Source organism: Esox lucius, chromosome 12 (assembly GCF_011004845.1).
Source record: "Esox lucius isolate fEsoLuc1 chromosome 12, fEsoLuc1.pri, whole genome shotgun sequence".
Classification (NCBI taxonomy): Eukaryota; Metazoa; Chordata; class Actinopteri; order Esociformes; family Esocidae; genus Esox; species Esox lucius.
Window position 1 is genome coordinate 20683433 of NC_047580.1, and position 21098 is coordinate 20704530.

At 40.7% G+C, this 21098-nt stretch overlaps 1 protein-coding gene across 6 annotated transcripts in view; it reads left to right on the top strand.

The window, feature by feature from the left end:
• The window catches only part of mib2 (mindbomb E3 ubiquitin protein ligase 2), a 44900-nt gene that overhangs the window by 11208 nt on the left and 12594 nt on the right, over positions 1 to 21098 (top strand). For 3 of the 6 annotated variants that reach the window (XM_010875402.5, XM_010875405.5, XM_010875403.4), the window contains exons 2-11: positions 1081 to 1482; positions 2264 to 2435; positions 13521 to 13627; positions 15057 to 15251; positions 17347 to 17489; positions 17725 to 17832; positions 17983 to 18087; positions 18987 to 19149; positions 19883 to 20016; positions 20108 to 20256. In XM_010875402.5, the coding sequence (XP_010873704.2) occupies positions 1081 to 1482; positions 2264 to 2435; positions 13521 to 13627; positions 15057 to 15251; positions 17347 to 17489; positions 17725 to 17832; positions 17983 to 18087; positions 18987 to 19149; positions 19883 to 20016; positions 20108 to 20256 (1678 nt within the window). Of the gene's footprint in view, positions 1 to 1080; positions 1483 to 2263; positions 2436 to 12228; positions 13183 to 13520; positions 13628 to 15056; positions 15252 to 17346; positions 17490 to 17724; positions 17833 to 17982; positions 18088 to 18986; positions 19150 to 19882; positions 20017 to 20107; positions 20257 to 21098 lie in introns of those variants that run through there. The other 3 variants (XM_010875404.5, XM_034295776.1, XM_034295777.1) reach the window with 3 other exon arrangements.

Sequence of the window (21098 nt, forward strand, 5' to 3'; positions counted from 1 at the left end):
CCATGGTACCAGCGGGAAGCTTAACTGCCCATGTCTACTATGTAGCTAGCTAAATTACCTAGCTTGGTACTAGTTAGCTATCTACCGCTAGAACACCAGTGTTGGGAGAAAAACAGCCAACCGTCACAAGTGTCTTTCTGACATTCTGACTGAATTCGTGGTTCTTCCCTGTGTGGTTCTTCCCCGACCAGAGCTAAAATGCATTCACAAACCACACATTAGTATTTGCATCACCTCTTCACAATGCTAACAGAACTTAGTACTCTTTTAAGACAATTTAAGGCTTTTCAATGCCTTTTTTTTAAGATAAATTAAATGCTTTTTATGGCTTTAAGGACCTGTGGACACACTGTACATAAGTCTGCAAACCCATGGTAGACAGGCAGAGGAGGATACAGGAAGACAGTCTTATCTAGATTTCACCTAGAGGCAGATCTACGTTCACTTCACAGTTGCTTCCTCTAGAGACCTCTGTGTACCGTAGACATAGACTACTGTAGCTTCAAGAATGCCACCCAGACATGAACAACGTAGAATGTGTCCAAGGGATAACCGACATGGGTTTCCCCTGCCTTAGCAACAATTGAAGAGATGGTTTGGATTGGCATTGTAAGTTAATGTAATGGCTGTGGTTAAATCATCAGTTTAAAAGCTGAACATGCATTTTCCCATTCAATAGTGGCTTTGTAGAATGAAGCAATCATCCTTGAGGAAAATGCAGAGGGTTGATGATGGTAATTGTTTCAACAACGGGTCAACAAAAAATTGCTCCTTGAAGAGCCAATACCATGCTAGCCTGGTTGACGTGACCCATGTAACTTACAGCACAGCTCTTCTCGACAGGAGCCTATTGTAACTGCAATATTCACTGAGCTCATTTGTTAGCTTTTTGATTAGTTCTTATTTACTAGCTATTTGCATGTGCAATACAAAAAAATGTGGAGGTGCAGGTGCTTCATAAGCCATTCGCATGAAATGCCAAGAATGACATTGCTGCGGAGAGGTAGATGCTTAAATGACGTCATTCACATTTTCAAAAGTAGTTGGTTCCCCACTCACTCATTCCCTCTCTCTCCTTAGTCAGCTCTGATCTGGTCCCAGAGCCTTTGGTCCCACCCGTGGTGCCCTCCCAACCCTCAGTGCGGGCCCGGCCTCCCCTGCACAGGCCCCGGCGGCGCAGCAGCACCAGCAACAACAACAGTAGCGGAGGCGAGCCTTCCAGGCCGAGGCCCTTGGGCCCGACAGGCCCCAGCGGCACCATGGAGGTGGGCATGCGTGTGGTACGCGGCCTTGACTGGAAGTGGGGTAACCAGGATGAAGGTGAGGGCCATGTTGGCACTGTGGTGGAGATCGGGAGACAGGGCAGCACGACTACACCTGACAAGACAGTGGTGGTCCAGTGGGACAGCGGCACACGCACCAACTACCGCACAGGCTACCAAGGCTCCTACGACCTTCTGCTCTACGACAATGCCCAGATCGGTGAGGTTTGAACACCAAGCCAACCAAGTTTCCACAGCTGTGTGAAAAATTGTAACTCTTTGGTTTAGGTTGTAATCCTAATGCTGCAGCCTACAGTTGAGACATTTAACATCAGACTTGGTGGTTCTTGCTGTGGAGGACAGGATCCTCACACATCAGTAAAGGCTGCTACACCTGCTTCCTGCCTTTTCATTCAGAAATAAACGGTCAAATATGTGAGCTAACCGTGACCAAATTGAAATAGTTTTCTTAAAGGTAACATGGTAAATTCATAACCACAAGTGTTGTACAGAAAATATGTGAACTGAAGATATACTATAAACATGCTGATCTACGGACTGATTCCCTTTAAAATCCTAGCTTAATGAAAATAGTGCTAGGATTTCAAGTTTGTCAATATCTTTGTCTTTACGCAGTGATCTTGGCATTACTCGCCCTTTTTGCTTGACCACATTTCCATCCTCACGGCTCAATGATTGTGTCAGAAGGCATATTTTAAAAGACAGTGGACACAACAAAGTCAAACACAAGCATAATCGCTCACCATTTTGCAATGTTTTAAATTAAATCCTAGCTTTAGACTATTTAAACTTTTACTCTGCATTAGGCTCTTTCTGCCACAGAAGCAAATAAAGCTTAGATTAATAGTGCTTGGGAAAAATTTTTTAAAAAGAGAGGTCAAAGTGTCTCATTTGCAGTTCTTCAAGCTACTTCTGGGGTGGCTTGTATTGACCTCCTTCCACGTCTGTCTGGCTCTCATTCTCTCTCTTTTCTGTTTCAGGTGTGCGCCACTCCAATATAATCTGTGACAGCTGCAAGAAGCATGGCATCATGGGGATGCGCTGGAAGTGCAAAGTGTGCTTTGACTATGACCTGTGCACGCAGTGTTACATGAACAACAAGCATGACCTGGGCCATGCTTTTGAGCGCTATGAAACAGCCCATTCCCAACCGTAAGTACCATGCCCCCTTTAGGGTAAAACACCAGTGTTTGGCACCATTGGAAACACAGTATAACGTTCGCGGACTCTGCTCCCCAAAAAGGTGGAGGCAAAATCAATGATTATGTTTGACGGTTGGTGCATTCGTAGTACGTTCAAATATCCTTACAAATAGGTACGGGAAAGCATAAGGCCTCTATGTTTTTGGGGTGTAGGTATGTTGCTTCCTACCAATCAAAACATTTTAGCCAGTGGCTCTCCAGTCCTTGTTTAAAGGTTTACAGTGGATATAAAAAGTCTACACACCCCTGTTAAAATGCCAAGTTCTTGTGATGTAAAAGAATGAGACAAGGATAAATCATGTCAGAACTTTTTTCACCTTTAATATGTCCTTTAATATTTGCCCACTCTTCTTTGCAAAAGCACTCAAATCTGTCAGATTCTCCTGTGCACACAGCCCTCTTCAGATCACCCCACAGATGTTCAATTGGATTCAGGTCTGGGCTCTGGCTGGGCCATTCCAAAATGTTAATCTTCATCTGGTGAAGCCATTCTTTTTTGGATTTGGATGTGTGCTTTCGGTCATTGTCGTGCTGAAAGGTAAACTTCTTCAGCTTTCTAACGGACGCCTGAAGGTTTTGTGCCAAAATTGCCTGGTATTTGGAACTGTTCATAATTCCCTCCACCCTGACTAAGGCCCTGGTTCCAGCTGAAGAAAAACTGCCCCAAAGCATGATGCTGCCACCACCATGCTTCACTGTGGGTATGGTGTTCTTTGGGTGATGTGAAGTTCAACCTTGGTTTCAGCAGACCATAACACATTTTCCCACGTGCTTTTGGGGGACTTGATGTTTGTTCTTGCAAACTTCAGCCGGGCTTGGATGTTTTTCTTTGTAAGAAAAAGCTTCCATCTTGCCACCCTACACCCTACCCCATTCATATGAAGAATATGGGAGATTGTTGTCACATGTAGCACACAGCCAGTGCTTGCAATAAAATGCAAGTTAATTACTTAAAATCATACAATGTGATTTTCTGTTTTTTTGTTTTAGATTCTGTCACTCACAGTTGGAGAGTACCTATGATAAAAATTACAGACTTCTACATGCTTTGTAAGTGGGAAAACTGCAAAATCGGCTTGTTCTCCCCACTGTATTTCCCAGAATATTCCAAACCGATTCAGTGCTGAGTAAACTTTCTAGAACTGTCCAGTAATATAAATAGTAAGCAATAGAGTGCATGAAAAGCGGACGATTACATAATGTTTCCCGAAAATCTATTTTCCACCTGTACGCAATAAATCCCTTAACAAACCAACCGATTATCCAATATAGTAGCGTTTTGCATTAGCATTAATCCTGTATGCACCCTGTATTTTTTTAAAATGTTTTTATTTTTAATTGTTTTACATATATATCTAGAAAATAAAACTGTGATAACAGCATATCCTATCTTTGTTGTGTTGGAATGTCCAGAGCATCCCATGGGCAGCTTTCGTGCAGCAGAATGGAAATTGTCTGCTAGTATTTTCTGATATCATGTTGCATTCATCTTGCCATCAATTTTCACAAAATTCCTCATGCCTTTCGAGCTCATCCCCCCCCCCCCTCCAAAAAAATAATCAGCGACCCACCACCATGCTTCACTGTGGGCATGGTATTCTGTTCACTACAGGCCTTGTTGACCCCTCTCCAAACATAGCGCTTATGGTTGTGATCATAAAGCTCTATTTTGGTCTCGTCACTCTAAATTACAATCTGCCAGAAGCTGTGAGGTGTGTCAAGGTGTTGTCGGGCATATTGTAACTGGGCTTTTTTGTGGAATTGGCGCTGTAAAGGCTTCTTTCTGGCAACTCCAGCATGCAGCTCATTTTTGTTCAAGTATCGTCGTATTGTGCTCCTTGAAACAACCACACCAACTTTTTCCAGAGCAGCCTGTATTTCTCCTGAGGTTACCTGTGTGTTTTTCTTTGTATCCTGAACAATTCTTCTGGCAGTTTTGTCTGAAATCTTTCTTGGTATACCTGACCCGAATTTTCCACTTCTTAATACAAGATTGAACAGTACTGACTGACATTTACAAGGCTTTGGATATCTTTTTATATCCTTTTCCATCTTTATTAAGTTCCATTACCTTGTTAGGGTTCTTTTGACAGTTCTTTTCTGCTCCCCATGGCTCAGTATCTAGCCTGCTCAGTGCATACACATTAGAGCTAACAAACCCATTGACAATTTATACACAGGCACTAATTGCAATTTAAAAAGCCACAGGTGTGGGAAATTCACCATTAATTGCCATTTTCACCACTGCGTGTCACGTTGTGTATCTGTAACAAGGCCAAACATTGAAGGGTATGTAAACTTTTAATCAGGGCCATTTGGGTGCTTTCTGTTATCATTATGATTTAAAAAGGAGCCAAACATCTATCTTTGCATGATCAGTCATATTTTCAAAATCAATGCCACAATTTCACAATTTCTGCCAGGGTATGCAAACTTATGAGCGCAACTGTACCCTGAAACATTATATCCATTCTAGCTAGAGACCATTCAGCCAAGTTTGTCTCACTTTTGCAACTTTTTGCAACTTAAAATGTCTCAACTGTATTGACTATGGCAATCTAAATGTGCATATACTCACATTATTAGCATTAATTAAACCTAAAATAGTATCTCTTGAACCGTTCAAGCTAGAGAGATCATCCAACTTTGTTTCACCTTTAGGCTATCCCAACTTACACTTCTTTAATGTGTCTTTGGGCTTGTTTACATTACAAGTGAGTGAATAAAATGCTAGATAGAGTAATTGTGATTTACATAATCAATTCCATAGCGTTTCAATTTACACCTGCATTCTCAAGATGTACCACACAGTATTGTGGCCATCAATCACGGGTATAATTGAGAGATATACATGCACAGAAACTTCATACAGTTCCGACCAAATTGTATTCTTGCTTGCAAAACTCCAGGGGGGCTCTATCGAAGATGTCAGTCACACTACCCATCGGAAGGTGGCGCCTCAAGCTATCAATGTTTGCAAGCTATCACACAACTAAATAATCTAGCGTCTCGAGTCTTCTTCGATATTTCTCAAACATTTTTGCATAATGTAAACAAGCCCTATGGCCATATTAATTCGAAAACATTTGCATAGTTAGGGTGAAATATCCCTAAAATAGTATGTACAGAACTGTTTAAGCTAGAGAGACCTAACCAACTTTGTTTTGCATGGTTCGGCTGTCCCAACCTCAAAATCTCAAACTTTTTTTTGTCAGCAACATTACTTGTATAGTTAAAATCCAGTTATTAATAGGTTTTGGTTGTTATAAACCTTTTGTATTTGAAGTGCTGGTAATGTGTTTTTATTTTGTACCATTTTAAGTGAGTTTCCTTTATCTGCAAAGGCACTCCGGGTGAACATTAGATTTTGTCTAAGCATTCTTATATTGACGTGTGCTGTCCTTCTAAAGCAAGTAAATTAGAAGAGGTCTTTTAAGACATTCCTCAAGATGGATGGCTCTGCAGTTGCTGAAAAGGAAAGCTGAATGCAGAAGCAACATTTTGGTTATCTTTAAACACACTGGTGGAGAGCATTGTGTCTGAAGACCTAATGTAAGATCTAATCGTCTTACCTGTCTTGTTATTTTGAGGTTGTTTACAAACTCACCCCCACTGTTGGGCTTACACTAGCTACCTGATGGCACTCCAAATCTCATCCTTTAAAATAGGTCCATCCTCTTCTACTTACATCATTCTACTTACCACTGCTGTGGGACTGCAAATATCAACCCTTAAAATTACTGTACTGTATGTTTCCTGTACTTTTTTCACTGGCATAAGGTATCTGATGCATCTGGTGGATGCATTGATACGTTTTCAGAGTGCTAAAGAGGAACACCCGCTGTCTTTTTGTGGTGCAAGACGCAAGTTAACGTTTAGTTCACCATTAATTAAATGACTCACAAACACGGAGTAATTAGCATGTTATAAGTGGATCCACAATCTTAGTTTTTTGCTTTGTTTCCGAAGCTTGATTTTGAGTCTGTCATCCATTTTTGTTTTAGAGAAACCACTCAAGTTCTACATAATGTTATCCAACAATGCAAGTGAAGTTCTTAATAACAATACTATATACAACAGCTAAAGACCTTTATCAAAATACTTTAGAAAACCAACCCATACTGCACAACAAGGATGAGAATGTGAGTAGTTTGTGATCTGTTTTTGAAAAACAGGTATTACTGCTAAATATGTTTCTAAATCCTTCGATAACATGGTTATAGCATCTTAAATATGCATTTGAAGACAAAACAACATTCTGTCAACAAGTGATGGTCAAATCTGCAGACGTTTTGAATATGTCCCAGTAAAATCAAACAGAAGGTAATTATGTTTTTGTAAATCGAAGTTAAAGTATTTAGGCCCATGGTTTGTAGTGACTGAAATTCATCAGTATTGGATTGTTCATTACAACATCATAGGAGATCATGTGTTAATTGAAGGTGTAGAAATCATAGTAAAAGTTTGTCTTGTACAAGGTTTGTGAGCATTTTATGTAGTCCTTAGTTAAAGTTTTTGTGAAAGTATTTAAGTTCATTGCTCTGAATGTTAGAAAGCTAAAGCCAAATTTGTTGAGTAAATATGTAAATACTCATGTTGTCCCTATACGTAGCTTTGTGGAAGACTTTCCCAGAATAATGGGGCATGTGTGATCACTGTGTTTGTAGTTCCATCTTTCTTAATTAAATGTTAAATACAAAGGTTTCTATGCCTGTAGTCACATGTCTAATGAGATAAGGCACCTGTTTTAAAAGAAGCCCACTGAATAACCATTAATGGTTTTTTTTGGGTGGCTAGCTAGATAGCTGGCTTAACAATAATTTTACTTGGCTAGCTTCCTTGCTGACAATTCTTTTGGCACCCTAACAAAAAGGGGACCCATGTACAAAATGTGATATATAGTTTCTAAATGTTTTTGTCAATATGGATAAATATACTGTTAAATTAAAGCTGGCACTGTAAAATAGATATTTTAGGTGTATCTTTGTAATTGGGACTATTGAGTACTGCAACTTAACATCTAAAATGTGGTTACATTAAATACTAGGGATTGGTGCTGGGCTTCGCTTTATGACTAATGGGATTAATTTCCTTCCAGAGACAGAGAGTAGCCAAGCAGACTATTTCAATTACTTTTTATTTTAAAAAGTATGTCCTATCAAAACCGAGATGGAATTAGCATATTTTTATTCTCCCCATGTTGGGAAATTATTATTATTGGTGTGACTGTAGGTCTGGATTTAGAGAAATGTGTTGCCAGATAATGTTTATAAAGAAAGTTTTCACTAAAGAAGGTTAATTTATACATTCATGTGTGTGCTCTGTCTCTGGTCTTCTGGATACCCTTTAATAATGCAGTCACATGTGTATTGTGAAGGGGCTGTATGGGGGGGGGGGGGGGTTGGGTGGGTGGACAACATCTTCCTGTTTAGCTAATTGGCTCACACACACACACACACACACACATACATACACTTTCACAAGGCCTTGTCAGGTACACTCAGTTTAATCCTTATCCTACATATCTGTCAATTCAGCACCATCTGACCTCCTTGCCTCTGTACCTCCTGTTAGTCACAGATCCTCCCCGGTCTGAGTTTCTTGTGACTCACATCGCTCTCCCTCCAGACATTGTAGTGAAATCATAATAGATTTGAACACATGTAGGGGCCGAGATTTCATATTTTTGTTTAACCCAGCTGTTAAAGGGGATAACCGTCATATCTGTGCCTAAACTGTACTGGCTTAATACTGGACTGTGTCAAAGTGTAGCACCAGATATAGCAACAGCACATTCTACATTACTAGGTTATTCTCTCTTCTTCATAGGTTGCATTAGCCTTGAAAAATCTGCATTTTCATAACACAGGCTCTCCAAAAATCAGTGTTTTAATTATATTACCTGCTTTCTAATTTAATAAATGAGCACTGTGCACTCTGTGCCTTAGAATACAAAAAACATTCATAATGACTACCCCCCTGTAAAATACAACCCTCAGCATCTCCAGCCTCACATTCTACCTGTGCTTCATAGAAAGGCAGAGAAAAGAGAGCATGTAGCTAAGATTTTTATGTAACTCTATTTTACAAAGAAGGTTACAATTTAATCAGTCAATCAAAGCCCTTTTTAAATCATCAGTTGTCATAAGGTTATTTTACAAAACACCCTTCATGCAATGAAAATTAATTATTTAAAAATCATAAAGGTGTCTTTTATACAGGTAACGAGTTCAAACAGGTGCAGTTAACACAGGTAATGAGTGGAAAACAGGAGGGCTCCCTAAAGAAAAACTAACAGGTCTGTGAGAGCTGGAATTCTTACTGGTTGGTTGATGATCAAATACTTATGTCATGCAATAAAATGCAAATTAATTATAAAAAAATCATACAATGCACTACCTTGTTAACTTATGGCATGCAATAAAATGCAAATTAATTACTTAATCATACAATGTGATTTTCTGGATTTCCGTCACTCACAGTTGAAGATTACCTATGATAAAAATTACAGACTTCTATGCTTTGTAAGTGGGAAAACCTGCAAAATCGGCAGTGTATCAAATACTTTATCTTTACTGTACATTGTGTAATATGTTGAGAATAAAATTACGTAACAACGGTCAAAGGAAACCAAAATCACCAACCGATTGAGGGCAGGATTCAAACTAAATAATTATAATCACAGGCTTTTCCAACTTCATATGACTCAGTAGTGTGTATTGGCCCCCACATGCCTGTATGCACTCCCGACAACGTCTGGGCATGCTCCTGATGATACAGCGAATGGTGTCCTGGGGGATCTCCACCCAGAGCTGGATCAGGGCATCAGGGAGCTCCTGGACAGTCTGTGGCGCTACTTGGCGGCTTCAGATGCACCGATACATAACGTCCCAGAGGTTCTCAATTGGATTCAGGTCTGGGGATACTTGAGGGGCAGTCAATGGCATCAATTCATTCCTCATCCAAGAACTGCTTTCACACTCTGGCCACATGAGGCTGGGCATTGTCCTGTACCAGGAGGAACCCAGGGCTAAGTGCACCAGCGTAAGGTCTGACGATGGGTCTGAGGATTTCATCCCAGCACCTAACAGTAGTCAGGGTACCGTTGTCTAGCACGTGGAGGTCTGTGCAACCCTCCAAGCCTCCCCTGACCATCACTGACCCACCACCAAACCAGTCATGCTGGATGTTCACCATGGCGTCTCCAGACACTTTCAAGTCTGTCACTGTGAACCTGCTCTCATCTGTGAAGAGAACGGGTCACCAATGGTGGACCTGCCAATTCTAGCTTTCTCTGCCAAATGCCAATAGAAGATATCGGGCCCACATGCCACCCTCATGGAGTGTGTTTCTGACAGTTTGGCCAGAAACATACACACCAGTAGCCCGCTGGAGGTAATTTTGTAGGGCTTGGCAGTGCTCCTCCTGTTCCTCCTTGCACCAAGGAGCAGATATCGGTCATGCTGCTGAGTTGACAGCCCTGTTCAGCTCTCTTTATGAACAGTTTTCCATCTTTTCCATGCTCGTGAGACCGTACTAGGAGACACAGCAAACCGTCTTGCAATGGCATGTATGGATATGCCATCTTGGAGGAGCAGATTCACTTGCAGTATTTTCCCTATATTTGGCTCCATCCAAATTTCCTTACATTTTTAATAGATATCTTGTCCCTGCTGACGAAGCATCCCCACATCGTATCTCATGCTTTGAGATTTTACTTTCTGTGAAACTGCGTCTTTCTCATACATGCCATTGTTATGCAGAGTTCTTGATATGGTTGACTATTGCACTCCAACATATATATACTCCATATATTAGCCACCAAACTATGTAGCTCTGTCAGTGATTGTTTAGCCTCTGTGGGAAACAAGTGTCCTTGTTTTTAGTGCAGAGCTTTGAAGGCCTGCCTTATCTTGACTTTGTCAGGGTGGTATGGTAAAGCTTTAAGTTTCTTATTATTGATACCGTGATACTTATATATTTTTTCAAATGAACTGTGTTTACTGGAATATCCAAGCACTCTGATATTATTAGAATAGTTAGCAAGCAACATATTTAATTATTTTTGAATTTTTGTGTAAAATATTTCCCAACATAAACTCAAGGTCAAAATAATTTGATTATGAGTTATATCTTCATTAGTTCTGTTGAACGTTTAATTATTTAATCTCAATATTTCATTCTTCTGTAATTAATCTTGATTAACTGGAATTTTGGAGTTTGCCCACATTTTGCCCTAAATAAACACAATAAACACATTGTTAAAGATATATTATGTGTTATCATAGGAAAGTTGAATTAATCATGATCAGAATATTTTGAAATAATTTATTTAAAATAAAATGTCACTTATTTAAAGCTTTTAAGTTTTCAAATTTGATGGGCATAGGCCTACTTCAACTGAGAAATGTTCTTTAAAGGTGATATCCTGAATTAGCTTCCACCTTGTTGATGTTAGCTGAATTTATAGCAACAGCAGAGCTTTACCTTCTCTTTTGTTCGATGACCTTACAAAAGCTGTTAAATATTTGCTCTGTTCAACCAAGTTTTATGTAACAATGTAATGAGTGGAGTATAGCGAGGTGTCTTAGCACGCACTTTTGCTGTAAGTCGCTCTAAAAATAAGAAAGGGTGTGTGCTTCAACTGTATCACACTAAATCCGAGAAGTTTAACCACATTTTCTACATTAGTCGTTGTTCTCCTCAAAGGAAACCCCAACATTTCACATTATAATTACAGAAACAGTCTCTCTAATAGCCTTGTAGGTTATGGCCACATCTAACCCTCTGTAGCCTCGGTTGTTGGGTTTTGGTGTTCTTTTGCTTCTTTCCCTCGGGCCACTCTCCTATTTTAACACCGTAAATAAGTCAACAGGTGCCTAACCCTGTTCTGACTGGTGACGTGGAGACAGTTGGTCAGGGAGGATTAGGGCTGGATCCTCTGTCAGAGTGCCCTCTGTCCCTCAGTGTAGTTAATAACAATGATGCCAACAGCAGTATGTCACAAGGGACGTTTGTTTATGTCACAAACACAGTCTGTGTTATACATGGATCATTGTGTGTACTCTCCCAGGATCTGTTATAGATTGTGTTTTTCCCCTCACTGGTATTGTCCAGTTGTTTCTGAACCAGTGGTAATTTTGTTAAAAGAAGTGTTAACAAACAATATTCTTCAACAACCTTTTTTTCCCCTGATGTTGAAAAATGAAAATGTTATAGCGATATCTTTTGCATGCATGCGCATCTTGTTGTAGTGCATTGTTGTCATTCATTCAATTACACTGTCCAGCGGTCTACCCATACAGTGCTTGCTGACCCCCTACCTTTCCTGCAAACGAACAGATGCCAGACACTCACAAATAATGAATGGTAAATTTAAACCACCAAATTTAAACCACTTCAAGTGGGACCTTGAAGTGTGCACCGTCCTACATTATGTCACTTTAATGTCACTCGTATTAATTCAACTAAGATTGCTCATGGTTAGTTATTATGTTTTAAGTATTAAGTAGCTAATACAATCAGCAAGTCAATTTAGAGTCGTTTTACATTAGTGTTCTTGCTAGTCAATGCTAAAGTTTCATGTGGGGCAAATTGGCAAGAAGATTAGCTGCATATAGCTATTTGACGTGGGATTGAACATGTATTGCAAATTGTGGAGGGGCTCGTCTTCTCCGTCCAGCTAGCCATACTAGATGATGGATATTTTAGGAATGTCAGAGCCTTGTGGCCATCTGGAATTGCACCTCTGCCTATTCCTCAAAACTCTAGCTAGTTAGCCATAGTGTTGTACATTCGTTAAAATGATCGTGCAGCAGTTCACGAGAGCTGGAGTTGGATTTGATTTAGCTTTAAAAGCTATGAAGGCTACATGAAATGATCTTTTCTTATAAATCCCCGAAAGTGCTGTTTTTAATCTGGACCATATTTTTAAAACAGCCCATTACCATCCCCCACCCTAATCCACCAACTGAGGAGGTACTGCTGTATCAGACAGCATCATTTCATTCTGGTCTGGTCTTGACCTTGCGTGGGATTTTCTAAAACTCCTGTTGAGTAACTCTCCCACCACCTGTGGACATTCACAATAAAAGCATAGTTTTCGCATCAAAGGCCATATACACTTGTATCCGCATTTGTCACAAAAAGCTTAGTAAGGGCCATATGGTGTTTGTGTGTGTGTTCTTGAATCACGCACTATTAGCTGTACTCTCTGATGGCCTGCTTCCTGATTGCCCTGCTATCTAGGGATTAGACTTCAAAGCTGAGATTTTAGACACGCCACCTCATCTCCCTACTGTCCCAGCCACACAGTCACACAAGGATTTACTGCCAATCTACAGTAAGACACAAAGAAGCAAAGGTGCCACTGGGTTCTTCTGTATGGCCCCTGTGACTCCCAAGTAAACCTGATGAAGATGGACGATAACCAGTGTTAGCTTCTTTCTTTTTTTTTTTACGTGTTTGCGTTGATAGACTGAGGCCATTGAGAGACACGTGCGAGTCGCAAATTCTTAATCTCAGAGGAAGAACAGCCACAGAAGGATTGCGTTACTTTCATTATAACATCTAAAGGAATTCAAGTAGTCTGTGGTCTCCCATGACCGAATCAAACGTGGATGGTGACTTTGCCAGGAAAGTATGGGAATAGGCAGCTCCTTTGCCCCTTTGAGATCTGACCAAATCTTTACCATAAGGTATGTCTACCCCCAAATCTCCTTAATTCAGATAATTAATCATAATGTATGCACCATCCCAACCGCCCTTACTGAATCCAGCTTCCTCTAGGTGTGTCTCAGTAATATAGCCCAAACATGATTCACCCTTCTCTGTCAGGCTACTGTATGTGAGACAGCGTGTGTCAGATGTTTAATGTGACTGTTGCCTATGCCACTTTGTGGGACTCTAATGTAACTGGTGATTGACTTATTCTAAGTATTCAGTTTCTGAAACTGGACAATGTAATGTGGACAGAACATTCTTGATATGGTCCATGCCATAACACTATGTGGTTTGTACTGTTTGCCTTTCACAGAGTGTGTTTGGCCCCGAGGCAGAATCTCCCACGTATTATCCTGAAAGGTATCTTCCAGGGGGTGAAAGTAGTACGAGGACCCGACTGGGACTGGGGCAACCAAGACGGTGAGTGAGCGAGCACAGTGAGCCATCCATACTGACCGGGGCCTCTTGTTTACCAGTGAGGCAGTGTTGTTGTTCAAAATGTTTCTCCATGACCCCACGACCTCATTCCATTATCTCTAACATTATCCTATTACACAACAAAGTGACTTTGTGAACTGGTGCATTTGAGCTTAGTGCTTCAGGATATTTTCCTGACCCAAAAGTGTCTTATTAAGTCTGCTTTACAGACGTTTCATAAAGCGTTGTATTCATATGAGCAATATCTATTTTTTTCTTCTGTGGAATATTCAAAGAAGTCGCATGATTTCTAATTATAGCTTGTTTTGGAACATGTTTACAGCTGCTGTGCAGTTGGGTTTATTCACATAACACATTTTCCATAAAAGTACAAAATAATTTTTGCAAGGTCTCTGTCTGGGGAAACAAACCTCTTGAGTGCTTTTAGGGGTTGGAGATATTTGTCATTGGTTCTTGGTATTACTTATATAGGTTCATAACCCACAATGATGTTTTGTGAAAACACTGGTGAATGAGTCAAAATGTCCTTTGGTGTCTTGTGAACTTCTGTGGTATAAATCAGTTATCTACAGTCTTTACACAGTGTAAGGTAAGTTCATGGAGACACTGTGGGCAAGATCAGAGTGGCTGATCCTTTCTGTGGGTCCTATTTTGAACTAAAGTTACCTTGGAGGCTGGGTAACCCTAGATGACATTGTACTCATTAGTGACGTTGTTCACCCTGCGTTACCTAGGCTTTACAACAATAGTTGGTGGCGAATACCGGATGTAGTAAATGACGACATTTGAAATTCAACCCTATCTGGCTACTAAAGTAGATGCCTATCAGGGTGGAAATAAATCAAGGTAATTTCAATGTTGTCTGAGAATGTAACAAATGTGTTATAGCCCCATTGTGTATGTTTACTTTGTTTTGTACAGTTAATACTTCTGATCAGAATCATATAGTGGATTGGATTAAACTTGTTGAAAGATGGCTATTGTCTGTTTAGATTATCCATTTAGATTGGTGTATTTGAAGCCTTTCAAAGCATCCGAGCACAGGTTAGACTCATGATCCTCACTGGTTGTTATTTGTATTGTATGTAATGTGTTTAATAAGCCAAGATTAGAGTTGATATGATTCCTGCACCCAGACTATTGTCTGTGTGTACTGCTTGTTGTCACGAACAGGTTTAACATGTGGATGTTAAATGTTGATGTGCATAATTTTCTGTTTCATTGTGTCTCTAAATGGTCAACTCCAGCGTGTGCATGGACTCAAACCACACCAACTCCATTTCCATTGTGATGTCCTAACCATTTCCTCATTATATGGAATGTTTCTCCACTAAATCCTGTGTTTCTTTTGCTCTCTTGGCTGTTTCTCTCTTCCCCCACTTCTACACCTCATTGGTGTGCGTGTGTGCAGGAGGAGAGGGTAAGGTTGGGAAGGTGGTGGACATCCGTGGCTGGGACACAGAGTCTGGTCGCAGTGTGGCCAGTGTCACCTGGTCCAATGGTACCACCAACGTCTATCGAATGGGTCACAAGGGAAAGGTAGACCTGAAATACGTGTCGGACGTCCAAGGAGGCTTCTACTACAAAGACCACCTACCAAAGCTTGGTATGAAAATCAGGGGAAATAGACTATAAGGACACATGCTTGTTTTCATAATTCTAGAAAGAAGTATAAAATAATTGTCAAGATCATCTTGGCCCCTGTTTGTAAGCTAGGCAAAGTGAACACACTAAAATGTCCATTATTGTCTCTAAACAGTTGGGATTTGGTTTTAGTTGTTTCAGTATATGTATAGTTTTTAGGGCTGTCAACAGAAGTCTTCGTAGAAGCTATAAATGTTCCCAATGCTTAAAGAAGGCCTACTCCTTACCAATCGTCTTGAGGGCATCTCTTTTCTGTTCTTTAATTCCCTAATATGCTTTTCAGTGTACATTAATTTACATTTCTGTAAATATGGCATCTGGCAAATTTGAGTTAGATGGATAATTTTCAACTTCACTTGCTGGGTAAGTGTTTTGTTTTTTAAGGAAGGCAGCACAAAAAAACAACAAGATCACGTGAAGCTGAGTACATTAAAAGCTATTGGCTTTGCTTGTGATTTGTACAATCAAACCGTGCAACTTATCTGGAAGGCTGCAGCCCATCTTGTGTTCAATCTTCTAATGTTCTCCCATGTAACCTAAATCTTTGACTGTTGCTGTTTGCAGTGTTGGTGGAAACATGCAGTTGAAAGGGTCAGTGCTGTGATGAAATGGGTATATAAAAAACCATGTCAAAATGTATGCAGATAAACTGACTAATGGGTTTTTTACAAGCCTCACACAAAGCCGTCTTGCCCATAGTTTTGTATTATCTAGATTAAATCAAGGATTCAATGAAAACAACTGAATTGTATAATGTCCAAGAGTACTTTTCTCTAAAACATGCTTTAATAAGATTTGGAAGTTTTTAAAAAGGTTTAAGTTCCACACTCTTAAATGTAGAAAAATGTACAGATCAGTCATTTAAGAGAAATCATAGCATGTCAACAAAATGAAAATGGCAGTATTGGATCGGTATTTGCGGGTTCTCAAAGTTCTGTATTTGGAATTGGTATCGACAATGAAGAAAGGAATATTGGTGCATATCTAATTCTGACTTGTCTCCCAGTCCCTGCCACAAAAAACATCCCCACAGTATTATGCGGCCAACACCATGCTTCACTGTAGGGCTGTATTGGCCAGTTGTTGACTGTGCCAGGTTTCCTCTAGACGTGACGCTTGGCATTTGGGGCCAAAGAGATCAACCTTGGTTTGATTTAACCAGAGAATCCTGTAGGTGTGTTTTGCAAACTCCAAGCAGGCTGTCATGTGCCATTTACTGAGGGTCCTCTGTCTGGCCACTCCACCATAAAGGCCTGATAGGTGGAGTGCTGCAGAGATGGGTTTTACTTTTGGAATGTTCTCCTTTTTCCACACAGGAACTCTGGTGCTTTCTCAGAGTGACCATTGGGTTCTTAATCAACTCACTGACCAAGTCCCTTCCTGCCCTTATTGTTCAGTTTGGCTGAGTGGCCAACTCTAGGAAGTGTTGGTGGTTTCAAACATCTCCCATTGAAGAATGATGGAGGCCATCATTGAGAATGTTTAATGCTGCTGACATTTTTTGGTACCATTCTTGACAATTGATGTCACTGAGCTCTATGGACAGTTTCTTTGACCTCATGGCTAGGTTTTCAGCTTAATGTATATAGACAGGTTTGTTCTAAGTGGACTTGAAGAAACATCTCAAGGAGGGTTAATAGAAATAGTTTGCATCTGAGCTCAATTTCAAGTGTCATAGCAAAGGGTCTGAATATTATTTCTTTTTTTATATATACATTTGCCAAAACAATCCTAAAACCAATTTTGGCTTTGTTATCATGGGGTGTTGTGTGTAGATTTATGAGGAAATAATGAATGGAATCATTCTTAGAAGAAGGCAGTAATGTAATAAAATGTGGAATAAGTGAGTGGGTTTGAATTATTTCCCGAATGCACTGTATTAATGCAATAACTTGACAGCTGTTTTTTATTAACTTTCTTTGACCGAAAGTGTGCAGATTGAACATATCTTTGGCACCTCTGCTATAGGTCACTATGAAAGATCTGCATTATGTGGCCTATTTAGTCTTCTGCTTCTATGTTTTATGTGTTTTCATCTATAATTTGTGGGTACACAGGTGAGCATGCAGAACTTCAGAGGCAGGAAAGTGCAGAAGGCCACACCTTCAATCAGGGGGACAAGGTGAAGTGTCTCCTGGAAGTGGACATCCTTAAACAAATGCAGGAAGGGCACGGAGGCTGGAACCCGAAAATGGCAGAGGTACTAAAACAAAATAAATGGCTGAATTTCCTTGCACATTATCTTATTAAAACAAACTGTCCACATACCAAGCTTTCTCTGGTTATATGAGTATTTTTAAGTATTTGCCATATTGTAACTTGACTCACTGCATAATATGTTCTGCAAATATCGCCTGAAATGAGCACAATAGCTTAATGTAATATCGTTGTACTTTTTAGGAGCCAAGGTAAATTCTGATCTGTGTGTTTTGCAGTACATTTGTAGAATCGGGACGGTACACAGAATCACTGACCGTGGAGATGTCAGAGTACAATACAGCAACAACATCCGCTGGACCTTCCATCCGGGGGCGTTGACCAAGGTATTCTTTCTACCAGTGGGAAATTAATTTAGGCTTGCAACGCGGTCTCATAGGTTAGCGCTAACTTTTGATATAATGATAATGCTTACAGATTAGCATTAGCATCACATTGCTAACAACTTGCTATTTTCTTCCCATTTCCTGCCACAGGTGAACACGTTTGGTGTGGGTGAGCTGGTGCGAGTGCTGGAAGAGATAGACAGTGTAAAGAGGCTTCAGGCTGGCCACGGAGAATGGACTGACAGCATGGCACCTGTAGGTTAATGTAGCATGATGCTATATATCTGTTATCTTATCTGCTAATGTATGGTAGCCTGGAGTTAACTTCCTGTATTCAGACAAGGGCTGGGCATAGTCTGGATTTACAGTTCACCCCAACCAACTGCTCAAACATCGTACTTTTTTATCAACGACGCATGCGCTGTGCACAGAGAGGAATATATTGACGGGAATAACGCAATATATTAACACACATTATTTAACTTGCAGTTGCACCTTAGAATTATTTTAATAACTCAGACTGGCATGGTATTCGCTTGTGTCATACACATCAAAAAATCTGAAATTAATCATGTAATTCTAACTTCTGAAAAACAAATGGAGCCATTTATCCTTAGAATTTAATTTCTTATTTCATTTTGTGCTGTTTGCTGCTGTCTTCTCTCGCTCTGTTGCAATTACTAGAGACCATCTATGATGGATGATATACTCTGCCTTTAACCTCCCTTAGCATGGCACCAACCCCTGTTCATGCCAGTTTGACTGTCCGTCCTCTGCATTAGATGGAAACTGACCCATAGTGGATGCCCTTTGTGCCTCGGGAAATAAGCTTTAAGCCTTCTGCAAAAGCAGAGGATCCTGATTAACTATAGTAAACGCTGTGTGAACTTTCTAGAATTACATGGGTACCTAAACAAGTGCATTTGAGTTTGAAAGAGGTTCTCTAAAATGCTTCCTCTCCTTCATAGCCTGTGATAGGTGTTCACACCTAATATACTTGATATTTATTCATCAGAGAACGTTAAACCCACACTGTCTGACGTCCCAACACCGTCAATACCAGTTTATTTTCACTCTGCTCTGTCTCTAATTTCCCATTGCTCACCTCCTTCCTCTTTTTGTTTCACACCCCCCACTCCCGTCTCTCACATCAGGCTCTGGGACAGGTGGGCAAGGTGCTGAAGGTGTACGCCGACGGGGACCTGCGCGTGGCATTTGGCGGCCAGACGTGGACGTTTAATCCAGCGTGCCTCTCGCCACAGTCCGTGGAGGTGGATGCTAACCTCATGACCGCCGAGAACCCAAGTGAATCTGGAAGTAAGAACGACTGAGGCCTTGCAAAAAGGTGGAAGGGGAACTGTTGTCCAGCTGTCACCCAGCAAGCTTGTCTCTCGTTCCTTTCGTCATGAACCCCCCTCCGTGCTTCCCTCTTCTCTCAACATTCTTGCCGCGCTGCTGTCCGAGGGCTGTGATCAGGGGCTGTCTGTTGCATAGACAGTCACACGTAACGCTGTTTTTCCTGGTCACTCGCATTGCATGACGAGCAGGGGTCATTTCCATGTCTCTTGCATATGCGTGTGTTTTCTCTCCGTTGCTTTTCCCGGCGTGTTGGAAGCATGGTCCAGAGGTCTCACCGGCATACTTGCCTTTACTACCTCTAATGTGTATGTATGAGAATGTGTGGTTCTTACCAGTCTTGAGTGCCCTGACTCAGTTGGCCCATGTGTTCTGTTGTGGTGGAAGAGTATGTTGACAAGGTTCTGGTAATGCGGGTTTGGGGTGCACAGTGACATTTTGACTCATTCCAGGGGTTGTATTTTGAGGTTTTTTGAGTTGACAAAGCATCTCAGTGAGTCTCTTAATGTATGTGCTCTTTACATTTGGAGGTGTCTGGAAGGTATCACCGCGGATAACACGTAAATGATCCACAATCTGGAATCCATCACTAACATGTGACAATCTTTGTCTCTCCTTTCTCCTTTATTCACACACATTGTTCTCCCTCTCCTTCCCTCCCCTTTCTGGCCTCTGCCTTTCTCTCTCTTTTCAGACACAGTCATTTCAGTTCTGGAGAAGCTGCTTTCTCAGTCCACAGAGCAGGACAACCCCAGTCGTCTAGTCATCGAGGCGGCACATGGTAGTGCTAACAAAGTCCGAGAGCTAGTACAGAAATACCCTGACAAGGTGTGCTAACTCCCCACCCATCACCTCAGTGTGTGTGCGTGCGTGTGTGCGTGGCATCTCCTCATGCCATTGCATGTGTACATTTCTCCAGGTGGATATAAAGAACCAGGGCAAGACTGCACTGCAGGTGGCAGCCCACCAAGGCCACATGGAGGTGGTCCTAGCACTGCTGCAGGCCAATAGCTCCATTGAAGTGAAGGACGAGGATGGTGACACTGCCCTGCACTACACAGCTTTTGGGTGAGATGTTCTGGGCAATATGCTGTTTTAAACATAATTAGACAGTTAGGTTTAATTAAAATTACAATACTGATTGAAATTACAAAGCAATAATTTCAACAGTATTGAATCACATATATAGTGAGAATTAAAATACATATTGTTTCAGCAAAGTATCAGGATAATATCCTATTGTGAGGTCACTTGCAATTCCCAGCTAACTCTAGGATGTTGGCCTTCTAGAGAGAGTTGCAAAGAAAAAGCCACGTCTCAGCCTGGCCAATATAAAGAAAAGATTAAGATGGGCAATAGAACACAGACGCTGGACAGAGGAAGATTAGGAAAAAAAGGCAAGCATTCTGGAGTCACCTCTTCACTGTTGATGTTGAGACTGGTGTTTTGTGGTTACTATTTAATGAAGCAATGTATTTGTCCTCTTGCTCAGTTGTGCAACGGGCTTCCCACTTCTCTTTCTATTCTAGTTAGTGCCACTTTGCACTTTTCTGTGCAGGGAGTACTACACATCGTTGTATGAGATCTTCAGTTTTTTTTGCAATTTCCTTCATGGAATAGCTTTTATTTCTCAGGACAAGAATAGACTGATGAGTTTCAGAATAAAGTTATTTGTTTCTTGTCATTTTGAGGCTGTAATCGAACCCACAATTATAGATATTCCATAAAAAATCTGCCGTTTCCAGTTACAATAGTCATTTCCAGCATTATAAATGTCTATGCTGTATTTCTGATCAGTTTGGTGTTCTTTTAATAGACAATGTTTTTTATTTTCATCTGAAAACAAGGACATTTGTAAGTGAGGTAGTGTACGTACATTCTTACATATGTACATTTATAGGTTTTCAAAA